The sequence below is a fragment of the Malaclemys terrapin genome, chromosome 1 (genome assembly GCF_027887155.1).
Source record: "Malaclemys terrapin pileata isolate rMalTer1 chromosome 1, rMalTer1.hap1, whole genome shotgun sequence".
NCBI lineage: Eukaryota > Metazoa > Chordata > Testudines > Emydidae > Malaclemys > Malaclemys terrapin.
Window position 1 is genome coordinate 243284102 of NC_071505.1, and position 17372 is coordinate 243301473.

General features: G+C 41.9%; 1 protein-coding gene across 1 annotated transcript in view; it reads right to left on the bottom strand.

The window, feature by feature from the left end:
• CUL4A (cullin 4A) overlaps positions 1 to 17372 on the bottom strand; it is a 90116-nt gene that overhangs the window by 63392 nt on the left and 9352 nt on the right. Inside the window, exons 3-6 of the mRNA XM_054011182.1 lie at positions 12089 to 12192; positions 5725 to 5794; positions 3738 to 3811; positions 3323 to 3485 (exon numbers count right to left, since the gene is read on the bottom strand). Of these exons, the coding sequence (XP_053867157.1) occupies positions 3323 to 3485; positions 3738 to 3811; positions 5725 to 5794; positions 12089 to 12192 (411 nt within the window). The remainder of the gene's footprint in view (positions 1 to 3322; positions 3486 to 3737; positions 3812 to 5724; positions 5795 to 12088; positions 12193 to 17372) is intronic.

Sequence of the window (17372 nt, forward strand, 5' to 3'; positions counted from 1 at the left end):
TGTGTAATTAAATCATGGAACTCACTGCCACAGGAAGTTGCTGAAGCTTTAACAAGATTTGTATGAATATCAAAAATATCTTGTTATCAAAATGAATGATAAATTTTGTTGAAGTGAAATTAAATGTCATGCTTCAGAGTTTAGTTATCGTATTGCCTGGGAGATATCAGCACCTGGATGAAGAGCCACTGGCTGAAGCTAGGCCCAGGCAAGACAGGGCAATGCCAGTTGGGAGAGAAAAGAACTTTGAAAACTTGCTGCCACTGTAACATCAACCCACCATGGAGGACATCTGCCCTCAGACTGTCAGACTCCTCTCTATAATGTTCACTGAAGTGGCCACAGCTGTGAAAAATGCCCTCTTTATATCTACAGATAGCCAGACAGACTGAAGCCCATTCTGATCAAATTCAGACTTGATCACAGGAATTATTCTGTAAGCTTTAAGTTTGACTACTGCAAAATGACTACTTACAAACGTTGAGAGTGCAGCAGCCCACCAATTCATCATCCCAGCCCTGGTTCTTTACACTGGCTCCCTGTTGAAGAGCGACTCAAATTCTAGGTTTCATTCCTTATCTTCAAAACCCTCCAGGGGAACTGGCCCAAACTATATAAAAGGACACCCCCACTTTTTGGGATCATAACCTCATGCAGTCACAGTGCTTTGGAACAGTAAGTCTCAAAAATGAGAGTCATGTGAGCAGAAGACAGAACTTTCTCAGCAGCTGGCCTTCAACTACAGAACTGATATCTAAGGAAAACAGGATGAACAACAGCCTCACTGCTTTCAAACAAATTGTAAAACTCATTTCATTAACTTGGCTTTCACTTAATAACCAACCTATTTCTGTGGGGATGTGGAGGGAGAAACAGCAATCCACGTTTATTTACTGGAGCATCTATAAGCAGCAGCCATGGTAAAAATACCTAGATTAGAGGCTATCTAGCGTAGAACTAGAAGTATCTGTCTGAAATAATTCAAAGGAGAAAATCGTATCTAAATGGACACATGATCGGAAGGAATCAAGAAAGGGGGTATATTTAGCTTTGTTTAGCAGAGATCAAAAAACCTACTGTTAAACCCTAGCCTCTTAAAAATCTGACAGACATGAAAAAGGTGATGCAGCTATGAATACCTGGGCTAATAAAGGGGAAAGCTCTGGCAAAAGAGAACACACAAGCCAGATCCACATCTTCCAGCATGGACATTCATCGAGCATTACATTGTCTAAAGACAATGACTGACAGAAGCTTATCTTCACCTATTGTAACTACCTCAAAGAAGCAGTATTACATATTTATTTTTCCAGATATACCAGAGCCCGTTATGGATGATGGTTAGGAGGCTTAGCAGGAAAGGCAGAAACTGAGCCAGATTGGCTTTGCAGTGCCTTATCAGAAAATGAAATAGTTATTGTTTTTTCTCTTACCCTTCCCCTAATATCTCAGACATATTTAAACATCCTGTGAACAGGGAATACCTAACTAAATTAAGGAGATCCAAGCTAAAGAATTTCCTGGAAGGATGAAAGGAGGCTCATGACCTATGTTCTACCAAAAAGAGAATGGACAGCATGACTGGAATGCTGACAGGAAGCTCAAGTTTACCTGAATAGAATGTGCAAAAATTATTAGTCCACTTGGTCACTCATGCCTATTCAAGTATAATCTAAGTGAAAATCCATGAAATTACAGCTTGACTGCGTCCATATATCGAATGCTTGGACTTCATGCCCAATCTTTTTTGGTAATCTCTTAGAGAGGCCAGAATGTGGTGATAGGTTTTGTGATGTAGACCCTTTTCTACTGGACCTGGACTAAGCCCAAATTCTTTTACTTATGCCAATGATATATATTTTTGGTACTACATTTAATCTGTGTCAGGATTAAAAGACTTTTGAATCAATTAAAGGCCACATATTTTAATATAGAATTACACTGTTTAAAAATACAAATCTGAAGTCAATCCAGTAGCTGGAGAACATTGCAACAGTGTCTCATGCTAGATACTCAGGTCTGGAAGCAAAGTCAATTTTCTCACTACCAGGACTGAGACCTGCCTTTGGGTACATGCTCCATGAGAAGGATTTGGTCTCATTTATAGCAATTTACAGTGGACATATATTATTTGGGAGCTGCAGACCCATGATTTAAGAATTATGATATAAAACCTCTGCTGACCTATATTGGTCATTGCCTACAGCTGGAAAAAAAGGGAAAGCAAAATGGCCTCATCTAGTGGACAAAAGGAGAAGAACGTAAGAAAATAAGAACATAAGAAAGGCCGTACTGGGTCAGACCAAAGGCCCATCTAGCCCAGTATCCTGTCTACCGACAGTGGCCAATACCAGGTGCCCCAGAGGGAGTGAACCTAACAGGCAATGATCAAGTGATCTCTCTCCTGCCATCCAGCTCCATCCTCTGACAGACAGAGGCTAGGGACACTATTCCTTACCCATCCTGGCTAATAGCCATTAATGGACTTAACCACCATGAATTTATCCAGTTTTCTTTTAAGAACGACAGAGTAAGTGATAAGCAGGACACAGCCACGTGTGTCTCAAGGAGATAACTTTTTGTCTATCGTAATAATGAGTTCTCAAATACTTTCAACTGACAAGTTTAGATTTACTGTTGACACACTGAAAAACAAAAAGGAGCATTTCAATACAATGCAACTCGATTTTCTTAAAAAAAAAAAAAAAAAAAAAAAAAAATACTAGATTTTTCCCAGATTTTTTGGTTGGAAGGGAGCGACAGGCATGGGTGTTGCAGCTAATACAGCCACTCACTTGTATCACTCAAAGGAGCATCCCTATTTAAGCTTCTTTTATAAATGTGTGTCAAGCCATCCAAATTAGTTCATACCTAATATAATTGTAGCAATACTGTGTTTATGTGATAAATAAACGGAGGAGCCAGCAAAGATACAGGCATGTGAACGCGGATACAGTATTTTTAAGTGTATAATTAGCGACTTACTACAGGATGAATTAACCTTCTTTGGAAAAAATATCACTAAACTAAAACTTCAATCTAGCCACTGGTATTAAAAAAGAATAAATGACATGCTCGGTTTTATTTTACTGAATAATTTAATATAATTTTAGTGGAAAATTAATTAAGCTATAGACAGAAACTGAACAGTTATATGTACAGCTGCTAAACTTAATCATGATCCTGAAAATATGGTTTTAATTCCAAAGCATATGTTAATTAGAAAAAAGTTACTCTTCTAGGACACGAAAGAATTAGAAAGGTCCACAATTTGTGTCTGCCTTTAAATGTGGCAGCTATTAGTAAGGTTTGCTATACTTACCTGTAGATCAGACAGCATGCTTAACAGACTTCGTAACAGGCTTCTGTCCACAGTTTCACCATTCCGTTCCCGTTCAATCAGTAGGAGGATTCCATCAATGGTCTTGTTTTGAACTAGTTTATCACTAATAATGTGCTTTCTAAAAAGCTCTAGTCCCATATCCCTGTATAAATATTGAAAATTAATTAAAAAATCAGAAATATAACTTGATTTATAGAATATTCCCAGACAAAAACTGATCTCACACATTTAACTCCATACATATACAGGGAATTTTACAGAAACGAAAGATGTTACATGTGTTACATACACAAAACAAAATAATTGTGGGGGGAAAAGTAAAGTTTAATCTTTACAAAAACAATAAGTTCACGTTCAAAAATTATGTTAGCAGCGTACTTACACAGATACCTACCATATAGAAGGAAGCAATGAATTCTGAAGCACATATGTACGATCCAAAAATAAGAAAATGCTTCTAATCATGATCTGCAAATGTAAAACACTGATTGAACCAATTTGCCTGTTTACAAGCACACAGGATTGTATTTTATATTAGAATCTGTGTTTGTGTAATTAAGATGTCTTACAAGTCAATTAACTTTATAATTTTTGCATGTATTAAATCAGATTATTTGTATAAAGGTAAAAGTTTTTTAAAATTGTAGACCTTGATAGCAATACTACCTAAGCACAAACTGTATTATAAGATGTATCCCAAATAATTCCAAACCCTGTAGTCAATTTTAAGAGCTATTAAGATTGTATATCATCTTGCATTATTTCTACTCTTCAACCACCCAAGAAGTGCACCAATACGCTTCCAATGCACACCATGCAGTGGTGTACTACTATTAATTGAACATTAAAAATATATTTTTAAAAAGCAGTTTTATGACGGGAAGAAAGTGGGTTATGCAACATAACCTTTGCCTATGAAAATCAGTTCCCAGTAAAATGATGAGAAAATAGGGGAAGGTTATAAATACTTCTCACTATCAATATGAATATATCTGATGCCTTAATTTTTCCATATCTCTATTGCTTAAAAAGAGAAGAGATTCTCTAGGTTATTTAGACCATTTCCACCACCTCTCCCCTCATCCCCCATTAGTTGAGCAACAGTTTCACATCCAGCAACCAATTTTAATTCTTATAAAAAAATTAAATATGGAAAATTGGCCTCTTCCCAGCTTAGATTTCATGCTAGAACATACATTAGAAGTGGCTAAAGAAGCCACACACTGAAACTTGGCACTCTTGTGGGGCGGGGGGAAAAGAGAGAGAGAGAGAGAGAGGTTTAACACTGCCACCTTCTTTTCTCTTCACTTTCTTATATGTGTGGTTAATATTTATTGACTGAGAAATCTTCCCACTGGAAAATGTGGTTTAGTCTAAACATCTTTTCACAGGAAAGCTCCAATTTCAACAAATTTTTTCAATGTTCTGACTGGAATTTTTTTTAAATCTGTTGAATAGAAACATACTTTCTTAATGTTTTCTAAGAGGAAAGCAGTAAATAAGTTGGGGGTCTTCCCCTTCTACCTTTTCTTTTTTTAAAACAGTGAAAAAAAGGGAAAAGTAAAAGAGAGAAAGGAGAATAAAACCTCCAAATGAAAAAAAATATGAAAATCCAAACATTTTTAGTTTTCATAAACCAAGCAAAATGATATTTTAAGTTGAAATGAAAATGTTCATTTCAGAATACTATGTGAAAACTAAATTAAATACTTTTCTTTTGTTTAGAAAATTCCCATGAAAACCTTTGAACGGTAATTTTTTCTGCCACATTTTTAATTTGGGGGGCAGGAGTGCAGAGATTGGCATTTCCAACCAGTTTGTTCTTAATCTTCCTAATTGCCCCTCTGCCATCCCTGCAAAGTGCCGTTATCTTATTTTTTAAACATTACGAGTGATATGGAGAATTAAGAATATTTTATTAGTGTGATTCATGCCCTGATGTCCTATATCACATTTTTGCCTGTGAAGATATCATAACCAATTTGAGGGAAATTATCCATGTGTTTGAGAGTTTAATGTTTTCTCTGTTCTTTCAATGTTAACTTTGAACCCTTCTGATTTTATAGGTTGGAGAAGCACCCAAGAGCTGTTAAATGCTGCTTATAAACAACCAGGAAGTACCCAGAAAAAAATTGCAAGTGGAGGATAAGTGCAGACCCCCTTACTGTTTGGAGTGAAATGATACATTATATATAAATAAATGAATAAATAAAAAAAGTTGGGGGGAGGTGTTTTGATTTTTTAAGAAAATTGCTTTTCAGTCAAGGCTGAAGGACTCTTTGAACTCCCTCCCCACTTCTGATTTTTTGTAATGTCCCCAGCATTTATTTACCAGATCTCTTTGATGTCTCAGGGATTTGCATTTTGAATAGTCAACTTACCATTTGTCTGCAGTGATCTTGCCAGCATTTATTTACCTTCTTTAAAAATAAAAGACTGTCCAGAGAATCTGTGCAGCACCTGCTAAGGAAAACTAGTTCATCAATACTTTTTTGAGGCCAGATACTAGTGATTATCTTTATTCAGTACATTTTTGTTCAGGAAGTTATTCAGTAAAGTTGCTCTATGGGCACAAATGAAATTGCGCTGGAAGTTAGGGATCAGAATTCAGTTGCTAAAAAGTGCTGGACCAGCAGAGGGCTGGGAACTCTTCCAAAGGCATGACTCAGTTTTTGAGTGAATGCCTCAGATTGCTCTCCTGCGCCTCCATCTGCACTACATAATTCTGACAGGTTAAAGAAGACATCCCACTTAAATCAAAAGCAACTCTCCTTCCCATTGAGGAGAGCTGGGAGGAACGGTCTAAAAAGCAATTTTGTTCATTAAACTGGTTTACATCAGATATAGTTCAAACAGCTGTATTATTTTTAAAAACTTTCAAGGGCTTAAATAATCCTCATTAAACTCCCCACAGGGTTCACCTAAAATCCCAGATCTTCATGAATTTATCTTCATGAATTGTGGAGGCTACTTCACGCAACAGCAGACTTTAGCTGTGATTTAAGCTTTCTGAGTTCCATTAAACCATTTATGAAGAAATCCAAATGTGGCTACTCTTCCCTTCAAATACAATAGCAACTCAAGTCTCTGTAAGCCAAATTTTGATGACTACCATCTTGTGTCAATGGAACAGGAAAGAAGTATACTTGTCAGATGTAGAAATCTCAGATCTCTAAAAATCGTTTGACAGAGAAAATCCTAAATTTAAAAGCACTCAATTCAGAAGATCAGATGAAGTCTGGGAGTCTGAAAAGAGAGGGGTTATATACAATTCTGACTGAAGATCGATAGCTTTTGACAAAATGAAAAAACCAACCCCACACCCACAAGATCTGGTTCAAGCACTGAACACACAATCCTCTGGTATTTGCAGAGCCACAAGAGAATCAAATCAGCAAAGAACATGACAATTTCATGGGAGGACAAACTGCTGTGGGCCACAGCAAGAACCAATTCAAGGTTGTTGGTGGCATTCACAGAGCAGATGGTGGAGCACCACTTCTGGGCCCAAGAAATGAACACTAACTGGTGACATCGTATCAGAATGGAGGCTTAGCATGCTGAGCAGTGGCTGCAAAAATTCTGGAGGCGCAAAGCCACATTCCTGGATCTGTGCACCAAGCTTGCTCCAGCCCTCCAGTGAAGGGACACCAGAATGACAGTTGTACTGAAATGGAGGAGTGAGTGACAATCACACCGGAAACTTGTGATGCAGGATCGCTACCAGTCAATGGGAAATCATTTTGGAGTTGGCAAATGCACTGTGGAGGCCGTTTGTCATGCAAGCGTGCATGGCCGTTCATCGTCTCCTACTATGCAGGACTGTGACTCAGCAACATGCATGATGTGGATAGATTTGCCGAAATGGGGTTCCCGAACTGCGGTCGACCAACAGATGGCATGCATAACCCTATTTTGGCATCAGACCACCTTGCCAGCAGAAAGGGCTACTTTTCTATGGTTATGCAAACGATGGCGGATCACCAGGGATGCTTCACTGACATCAGTGTTGGCTGGTCAGGGAAGGTGCATGACGTTCACATCTTTAAGATCACAGGACTGTTCAGAAAGCTATAAATAGGGACTATCTTTCCCAATTGGTGGATTACCATTGGCAATGTTGAAATACCATAGTGATTCTGGGAGACACAGTCTAACCCTTGCTCATGAAGCTGTACACCGGCTACCTGGACGGCACCAAGGCAAGATTCAACTATCGGCTCAGCAGTTGCTGAATGACAGTTGAACATGCTTTTGGTAGACAGAAGGGACACCAGCATCCCTTCACTCACAAGACTGGATCTCAGTGAAAAAAATATCCCAATAGTTATAGCTGCCCGCTCTGTCCTATGTAATATCTGTGAAGCAAATGGGGAAAAAGCTGCTGCCAGGGTGAAGGGCAGAAGTGGAGTGTGTCTGCGGAGTTTGAACAGCCAAACACAAGTGCTACCAGAAGAGCTCAATACGGAGCTATATGGCTCAGGGAGGCTTTGAAAGAATATTTTAACAGTGAGCCACAGTAGTGCTTTGGGGTGTAATGTGCTCCACATGGCCGCCTTGTTTCTGGGGCCTGTTAGGAATTGTATGGTGCTTGATGTACGCCTATAAATACAACACTGTCTGTGCACCTGTCAATTTTGTGGTGCTTGCTGTACATTTATGATTATTACACTGTCACTGATCCTATGAGATGTTATTGCACAGTGTGACAAGTGGGTGCTTTTAGTACTGCTAGGCACTCTGCAGCATATGACGTGAACTAATAAAGATGAAATATTTCCCAAAAGATTAGAATTTTATTCACCAGCGCAAAGAAAAATTTCTGCAACTTAAAAGCAAATACAGTAACTCCTCGCTTAACGTTGTAGTTATGTTCCTGAAAATGCAACTTTAAGCGGAACGATGTTAAGTGAATTCAATTTCCCCATAAGAATTAATGTAAAGGGGGGGGTGGGGTTAGGTTCCAAGGAAATTTTTTTCACCAGACAAAAGACTATATACACACATATACATATATATACACACACACACACACACACACACAGTATAAGTTTTAAACAAACAATTTAATATTATACACAGCAATGATGATTGTGAAGCTTGGTTGAGGTGGTGAAGTCAGAGGGTGGAATATTTCCCAGGGAATGCCTTACTGCTAAATGATGAACTAGCATTCAGCTGAGCCCTCTAGGGTTAACCCATTGTTGTCAATGTAGCCTCACACTCTACAAGGCAGCACGAATGGAGGGAGGGGAGACAGCATGGCAGACCAAGACAGAAACACACACCCTGTGAAGGAGAGAAAGAGAGATGTGCATTGCCCCTTTAAGTACGCTGACCCCACTCCAAGTACACTGCTTTTTTAAGTAGATCAGCAAGCTGAGACAGCAGCTGCTGCCAGCAAGCTCCCTCCGGCCTGTCGTGTCCCCCCACTGCTCTATGGAGATGCAGGGTGCAAGAACGGGGGGAGGGGGATACCCTGACATTAGCTCCCCACTTCCCCCCCACAGCAAGCAGGAGGCTCCCAGGAGCAACACATGGCAGTGGGGGGAGGGACAGCTGAACTGCTTAGCAATTGATAGCCTGCTGGACAGCTGCCACACAGGGAACTTAGGGGAGCTGATGGGGGGGACTGCCCTGGTTCCAAGCCCCCACCAGCTAGCTCCACCGGGCTGCTCTTCCTGCAAGCAGTGAACAAAACAGGTGGCTGCCAAATGGCAAAACAGGTGGCTCCCTGTTATAAGGGAGCATTGCACAACTTTAAACAAGCATGTTCTCTAATTGATCAGCAATGTAACAATGAAACAACATTAACCGGGACAACTTTAAGTGAGGAGTTACTTATGCTAAAAACTTAAGTTATGGAACAGAAAGAACATTTATGCCCATTTTAGCTAAACACATAGCAACTGTGGTTTTCACAGTCAGTGTATGTGAAGCTGTGGTTGTTCTTAATGTCCCATGGGATAGAGTGGTAGGGGAAGGTATGCAGCTTCCGATGTCATGAAGAATGTTGAACAAAGATTTAGGAAGTTGCTGTAATGAAGTTCTCCAGGGACTGCATAGGGAAGTGAGCCCATGATTACTGAACCTGTAGGTTCATAAGGGTCTGCAGCATCTGTTTGTGCTGCCAGAGAAGCCGCACTATGTCCTGGTGTATCTCCCTCTCTTTTTCCTGCTAGGACTCCTGGGCCTTTCCCCTGTCCACTTTCTTTCTTTCTCCAGGCTGTCTGCAATATTCACCCTCCAGGTCCTTTGCTCATGGTCTGATGCAGCACTGGCATGCACAACCTCCTTGAGCATGTCCTCCCGGGTCCTCTTTTTTTCTTCCTGATCTGGCTCAGGCATCCTGCAGGTGTGGAGGGGGAACCCCTCAAGGCTGCAATGGCAGCAACTACAAATAAAATACACAGAGGTACCTTTGCCACAATAGTCATAATGGAAAGTGAAAATTAAGATTCAGAACTCCCTTTCCTTGCTCCCCTAAAGTTTGAAACAACACACGCTTATTGACACTTCTGCTTCAGAGTGCTTGTGCACAACACCACTCAGAGCACCAGCCGTGGTGAGTATGACCCACCAAAGGTGAGGGAATTGTTCGGTTGCATGAAACTATGCATATAGGACAATGGCACTAAATGCTGGCACCATTTTCCACTGGCAGTGATGATTTTAGCTGGTATCTCACTCTTCAGGATGACAAGGGCACAGAGAGCACTAGGGTCCTGAAACCACGAAGGCCCACATGCTGCTAGCCAGTTTACTGCAATGATGCCTGCCAAAGTTATTGTCAACAGACACAGGAAAGCGTCCTATCGCAGAGAAAGAAATAAGACTGCCATCCCTAAAAACCTTTCAGAGAGGATTGCAGAATACCTCCATGGAAGTTTCATTGACATCTCTCAGGAGGATTGAAGGGACATCCCTCTGTACATAAACTGCTCTGCATGTCCGTCCCCCCACCTAACTGTACAGAGATGACAGCTCTCTCTCTCTCTTTGTTGTAACCCGACCTCTTCTAGTATGAGTAAATTAATGAAAGGTCGATAGTACCCCCAACTTAACAGGACAAAACTATCAGTACATCATTGAATGGAAAATACAATTACACACTTACCCAAAGTTTCTTCCTCTGTATCAGGCTTTCCCATGCTCAACTGCTGGGACTGATTGGTCTGTGGTAGATTCTGAAACAGGTACTGGCTTGCGGCATAGGTGGACCCCTGCCGATTGCATGTCCCTCCTCCTTGCCCTCACTGTTCACAGCAGGGGTCTGTGACTCAGGTTCTTCGTAGGTATCCACAGTAATGTGCAGGGTGGCAGTGGGGTCTCCGAGTATGGCATGCAGCTCTTTGTAAGATTGGCAGGTCTGCGGGCTCGAAACTGGATCAGAAGACTAGGAGGCCAACAGCTGATATGACCTGCCGCAATTCCTTCGCTTTCACCCGGCACTGCTGGTGATCGCTATCATAGCCCTCTCTCCTGCATCCTCCAGCCAATCTGCTCGTAGATGTCCACATTTCCACAGCTAGTCCACAACTGTGCCTGCACAGCCTTTTCTCCTCACAGGTCCAGGAAATCCTATACCTCCTATCCTATACTCCAAGCTGGAGTGCATCTGGAGCATGTAGCTGGCATGGTCGGCTGGACAGTTGCACACAACAAAGGAGAGCTGCTAGATGTGCTTGCCAAGCTGGATAATCAGGAGCAGGCATTTCAAAAATGTATAAGGCTTTAAAGCGGGGAAGGGGGGGGGAGCCTTCGGGTCTCTGTGACCCCAGGCAGTGGAGTTCACAACTGTGACCAGAGCGGTCAGTGTTGGGCATTATGGGACACAGCTGTTGTAGGACTATTAGGGCTGACATAGGTAACTCAGGGCTTGTCTTCACTACCAGGGAGATTGATGCTGCTGCAATCAATGCAGCGGGTGTCGATTTAGCGGGTCTAGTGAAGACCCACTAAATGTACGGCAGAGTGTTCTCCGGTTGACACTGGTACTCCAGCTCTCTGAGAAGAGTAAAGTAAATCGACCAGAAAGTATCTCCCATTGACGCAGTGCAGCGAAGACACCCAGGGTAGAGTCGACCTAAGCTACATAGCTGGAGTAGCGTAACTTAGGTCAACTTATCCTGGTAGTGAAAACAAGCTCTCAGTGTCTACACTCATGCTGCGTTGACCTCAGAACATTGACAATGGCTCAACACCTCTTGGGGAGTTGGTGTTACAACATCACTGTAATGGGGTGCTTGACAAATGTAAGTGTAGACACATGCACATCAAGGACGACACAAGACAGCTTACATCAACCTAACTTTGTAGTGTAAACCAGGACTAAGTGGCATGTAGAGAGTTTAGAAGGTAAAAATATCCAACACCTTATCTCAAAGCCAGGGAGCAGGACTGCTGTACAACTTTCCCCCTGTAACCACTCTCCTCCTTATGCAATAGCTGTTTCAAAAGAGGTTAACAAAGCACTGCTTACAGTCATGAAAATTTTCAGACCAGGTATAAAATTACTCATGCACCCTTACCATGAATGAAAATGCTATTCATATTTTATTGGTCCACAGAAATTATTCAACTAAGGCAAGCAGGTAACTAGAATTTTGTGAGATTGATTTAAAGATCTATATTGAATGCTTATATAACACCTACACATTTGTTTTATCAATTGCTGTTGTGTTACCTTAAAAATAATTTAAAAAGTATTATGGGACTGTATTTCTGTGTACAAGAAAAGGATATTCTCTGAACTGAAGGATTTGTGCTTTCACATGATCTTCACAGACTTGCCGGAGCTGTTTGTACAGTGTAGGGGACACTTTATAAGAACAGAGGTTTTCGACAGCCTAAAAAAACAAAGGAAGTTAGAAATAAACAAACGATATCCTGTCCAGAGTGCACGTTCCAGCATAATTAACATAATGAAGGATGCTAAAGGAAAAATCACAGATGAAAGGGGAAAAAAAAATCAAATTTATCCATCTAAACTAAAAAAGAACTACTGTTAAAATGTGTTTATCATCAAATTACTGGGAGGAGGGGAGAGAAATCAACATTTCATGGAATTTTTCATTTCTAAATCTGAATCCTTGCCACACCATCACATGTTGCTTAGGGCACAAACTAGATTCTGACACCCATCTATCCCGAGCCACAATTTGAATGTCCTCAATATTGCTAAAAGTACAGGAGTAACTGTGGCACCTTAGAGACTAACAAATTTATTTGGGCATAAGCTTTCATAGGCTAAAGCCCACTTCATCGGATGCATGCAGTGGAAAATACAGTAGGAAGATATATTATTTATATATATACATATATATAAAAATAATATATTATATACACACACACACACATACATATATATAAATATATCTTCCTACTGTATTTATATATACACACACACACAGAGAACATGAAGAAATGGGTGATGCCATACCAACTATAACAAGACTAATCAATTAAGGTGGGCTATCATCAGCAGGAGGAAAAAAAAAAAAACTTTTGTAGTGATAATCAGGATGGCTCATTTCCAACCGTTAACAAGAAAGTGTGAGCACCTCTTGAAAGTGATCTGCCACTTGCTTTTTTTGTTCTTTTTATGTTATTCTTTCCTGGTTTATCCCTGACAGGCCCTCCTGCTGGTGTAAATTTGCCAGTTAGGACCTTTATCCTTTAAAATGTTTTTATCATCACCTCTTTCAGCAGTCACTGGTAACATTACTCATTTACTTCCACTTGTCTCTCTCACACTGCTTTATCCTTAAAAAAAAAAAAAAAGATTTTTGCTGCTCCTTTTTCTGGAGGTATGTGTTTGCTTTGACTTGTTTCCTTTCTTTCACACAGTTCTAAAATCTGGATAAGTAAGGATATGTGGATTAGTTTGCCTGGAAACCAGCTGCAGTTGTTGGCTGCTGTGTAAAAATAAAGCCACATCTTGACAGATGGATGTTGACTTCTTACGGTATCTAACTCTTGTAGCACCTGAAATCTGTTCTTCAGTTCAGTTTGAAACTGCTGCTGCAATATATTGTCTATTAGCCTTTTACTGTCAATTTTCTTAATGTTTTTGGGTGGTTTGTTTTTCTTGAGTGGATCACTGGTCTTGACCAGGGGTCGGCAACTTGCAGCATGCATGCCAAAGGCGGCACACTGGCACTTTACAGCGCTGCAACTTTCTCACTCAGAGGTGTGAAAAAACACCCCCCTAAGCCCAGCAAGTTACAGCGCTGCAAAGCGCCAGTGTAGACTGTGCTCCCAGCGCTGGTAGCTATGCCCCTTGCGGAGGTGGGTTTTTTTTAAGAGCGCTGGGAGAGTTCTCTCCCATCACTCTGCCATGGCTACACAAGCCACGTTAAAGCGCTGCCGCAGCAGCTCTTCAGCATTGCCAGTGTAGACTAGCCCTTAGTGGACTTTCCTGCTATGTCTAGGCGAAAACATGCATGGACATGACTTGCCCATGTGACTCCAAACACCATCTCGTTACTGTAATTTTCCACCGTGAGAACAATGGGTTTCCCTTCGCTTGTGAGAAGCTATAAAACAGGTGTGGGCAAACTTTTTGGCCTGAGGGCCATATCTGGGTATGGAAATTGTATGGTAAGCCACAAATGCTCAGGAAATTGGTGTTGGGGTGCAGGAGGGGGTGAGGGCTCTGGGGCTGGGCCAGAAGTGAGGAGTTCAGGGTGTGGGAGGGGACTCCAGTCTGGGGCAGAAGGTTGTGAGGGAGAAGGAGCGGCAAGAGATTGGGGCACGGGATGGGGTCAGTGGTGTAGGCTCCGAGCGGCGCTTACCTCAAGTAGCTCTTGGAAGCAGCAGCATGTCCCCCCTCCAGCTCCTATGTGGAGGTGCGGCCAAGTGGCTCTGCACACTGCCCCATCCGCAGGTGCCGCCCCTGCAGTTCCCAGTAGCAGCAGTTCCCGGCCAATGGGAGTTGTGAGGGTGGCGCTTGGGGTGGGGGCAGCATGCGGAGCCCCCTGGCTACCTGTAAACATAGGAGCTGGAAAAGGGACATGCTGCTGCTTCTGGGAGCCTTGGCACATGCGGGGCAGTCTCCGATCCCGCTCCCCGGCTGGAGCGCAGGAGCAGGGCAAGCCCCAGACCCCGCTCCCCAGTGGGAACTCAAGGGCCAGATGAAACAAGCTGGAGGGCCGGATGTGGCCCCAGGGGCATAGTTTGTCCACCTCTGCTATAAAAGGTGCTGGAAACATCTCCATTTTGTCTCTTTCCCGCTCAAACCTCTGAACTATGAACTTATACTAATGAGAGCATTCTAACCAAGGGACTAAGGACCTTCCAATGATTTGGAAGCAACCAGAGACTTAACAAGCCAGCAGTTTATTCCATCACTGCTACAAGCCTGACCCAAGAACTTTGCAATTGTTGTATGTATTTGATTCCTTTAAACAATTTTAACTCTCACCTTTCTTTCATTTTATAAATAAACCTTTAGGTTTTAGATACTAACTGATTGGCAACAGCGTGATTATTGGGCAAGATCCAAGTTGTATATTGACCTGGGTATGTGGCTGGACCTTTGGGATCAGAACAACCCTTTTGTTTGATGAAATTGGCTTTAAAGAACCACTCATCTTTAAGGCTAGTGTCTGGGTGTTGAATCCAGGACTGGAATACTTAAGTAGACTGTTTTTCTGACTTCTTGTTAGCCAGTGTGGTGAAACAGAAGTTTACTTTTGTTGCTGGTTTGGTGTATCTTATGGGAGATTAATCACCAGTTTTGGGTGTGTCTGCGCTATTTCTCAGCAGTTTGTCCTGAATTTGGTATTCTCAGTTGTGACCAATGGAGGCACGGTGACAGTGGGGAAGAAAAAAGAAGCTGCACCAGTGCTCCCTCACCTCTCCCCCACAGCTCAGACGTGTCTGTTCGGGCATCCCAAGAGAGGTAAATCACTGGGGAGAGGGCTCTGGGGATGCCCCGGCCACCCAGGGACGTTAGTCCCAGCTGAGGGTTGGGGGAGGAGGAGGTAGATGGAGATAGAGTTCCCCCTTCCCTGCACAGAGCATCCAGGGCTGGGTCAGATCAAGACCCAGAAACTTCCCTGGACTGCAGGAAGCTCTGCACTGTGGGGAGAGGGGAGGGCTGGGCGGACAAGGAGAGCAGCTCCCTGTAGAGTGACCCCTCCCTCCACCCACACACCAGGGACCATCCCCCACTGAGCCACCGCCCTCCCCCAATCAGGAGTCTTCTGCACACCCCACCACTAAGCCTCCTGAACCCTTACCCAACCAAGCCTCACCCCCTGCATCAGGAAACCCCTACATCCAGACCTCCCCGCACCCAGAACTCCCCACAGAGCCCCCCTCCACCAAAACCCCAACCTTCACAAGCCTCATCCCCCTGCATCGGTAGCTCCCCACACCCAGACCACTACTCCACTGAGCCCCAACCCTGCACCCTGACCTGGTACTCTTGAGGGAATTCTGCACCAAAAAATTTAAAATTTTAAAATTCTGCATATTTTAATTGTCAAAATAACACAAACACAACAACAATATAATCACACCGCTTTCAGTTATGTTGGCAATTTATTTCAAAATACTTGTCAGCAAATAATTGAAAATGGTATGATTATATTGTGTTATTTTGACAAATAAAATATGTACAATTTTGCAGAATTTTAAAATATTGTGCACGGAATTTTTATTTTTTTGGAACAGAATTCCCTCAGGAGTAACTGATTGCTGGGCAGTAATGGAGCAACTACTTTACTTCCACACACAGTCCTCTGAAAAAAATGCATATTTTACAAATTTCTAATTGGACCAACAGCACAGAGAAAGCCATTATTTTCCATCCTTTAATAAGATTATAACCACAACATACACAGACACAAAAAGCACCATTGTTAATTAAGCACAGTTACCAAGTGATATGACATGTATATAAGCATCATTAAATAAAGATCTAGTGTATCCAAATGTGTATGCCTCCTAGGTCTAGATCACTCTCAAAGTTTAAGGTTTCATCTTACAGACACTGCAGACTATGTAAACCCCTTAGGACAAGTACAGTGAAGGGAAGATAGTACCAGTATAGTTACTGTATCAGCATAATTCTATTTTAAAATTTCATATGCCTATAACCATCAAGAGAGACTTTCTTATAACCTTTAGAGAGAGAGTTCTTCATCCCAATACAGGGACCTGATCCTGCAAACTGTTAATCACACAATTAAGGGTTCTCAGGGTCAGGCAAAAAAGTAGTAAAGACTGGAGGGTGGTGTCTTAAGAGGAAGAATTAGCATTGTCGTTACTCAGACAAAAATTCTGTAGGTGTGTTAATCAGTGGTATGAACCTTGCTGCAGAATTACGCACTTATCTGAACATACTATTATAGACACGTTATTAAAAACTGTGGGTAAGTTTTTTTTGGAGTACTGTCTCTCATCCTTAACCATTAGCTAACTAACTATATTGTTTGGAAACTCAGCAATTTCACTCAAATAAACTGGTAACCAGTGCAGTATGTGAAACACAAGTGCATTATGCTCCCTAAAGAAAGCACTCCAACTCAGCAGCCATATTCTGAACAGGCTTATTTAGACACAAGTAGAGTGCTCTGCAATGACCCAATCTGGAAGTGACATTGGGGTGGATAATCAAGGGAAGCTTCATATTCAAGAATGATCACTATCTCCTTGCCAAGCATGGTTCCAAGGAAAAACATGTTGGACCATTGCTGATACCTTAACATTCAGAAGCAACCATGGGTCTGACAAGAGCACCAAGTAACAAGCATGAGTGACAAATGGCACACTAATTATTTCCATCAAGAGGAAAAGGAATTACTTTTATTTCCTCCAACAAACATGTTTTCTGCATTACACATTCTGTAGACAGAATGCTGCTTAGTTATCTTCTAGAAATGATGAAACAGAGCTATATAATTGGTGTCACTTGCACAATAAAGGTACAGTACAGACCCGTTTACGCACGGATGTCGGGAGTCAAGCCGTCACGACCGCGTGTTAACGGATCATGGGTTAAGAGGGCCATGCTGAAATA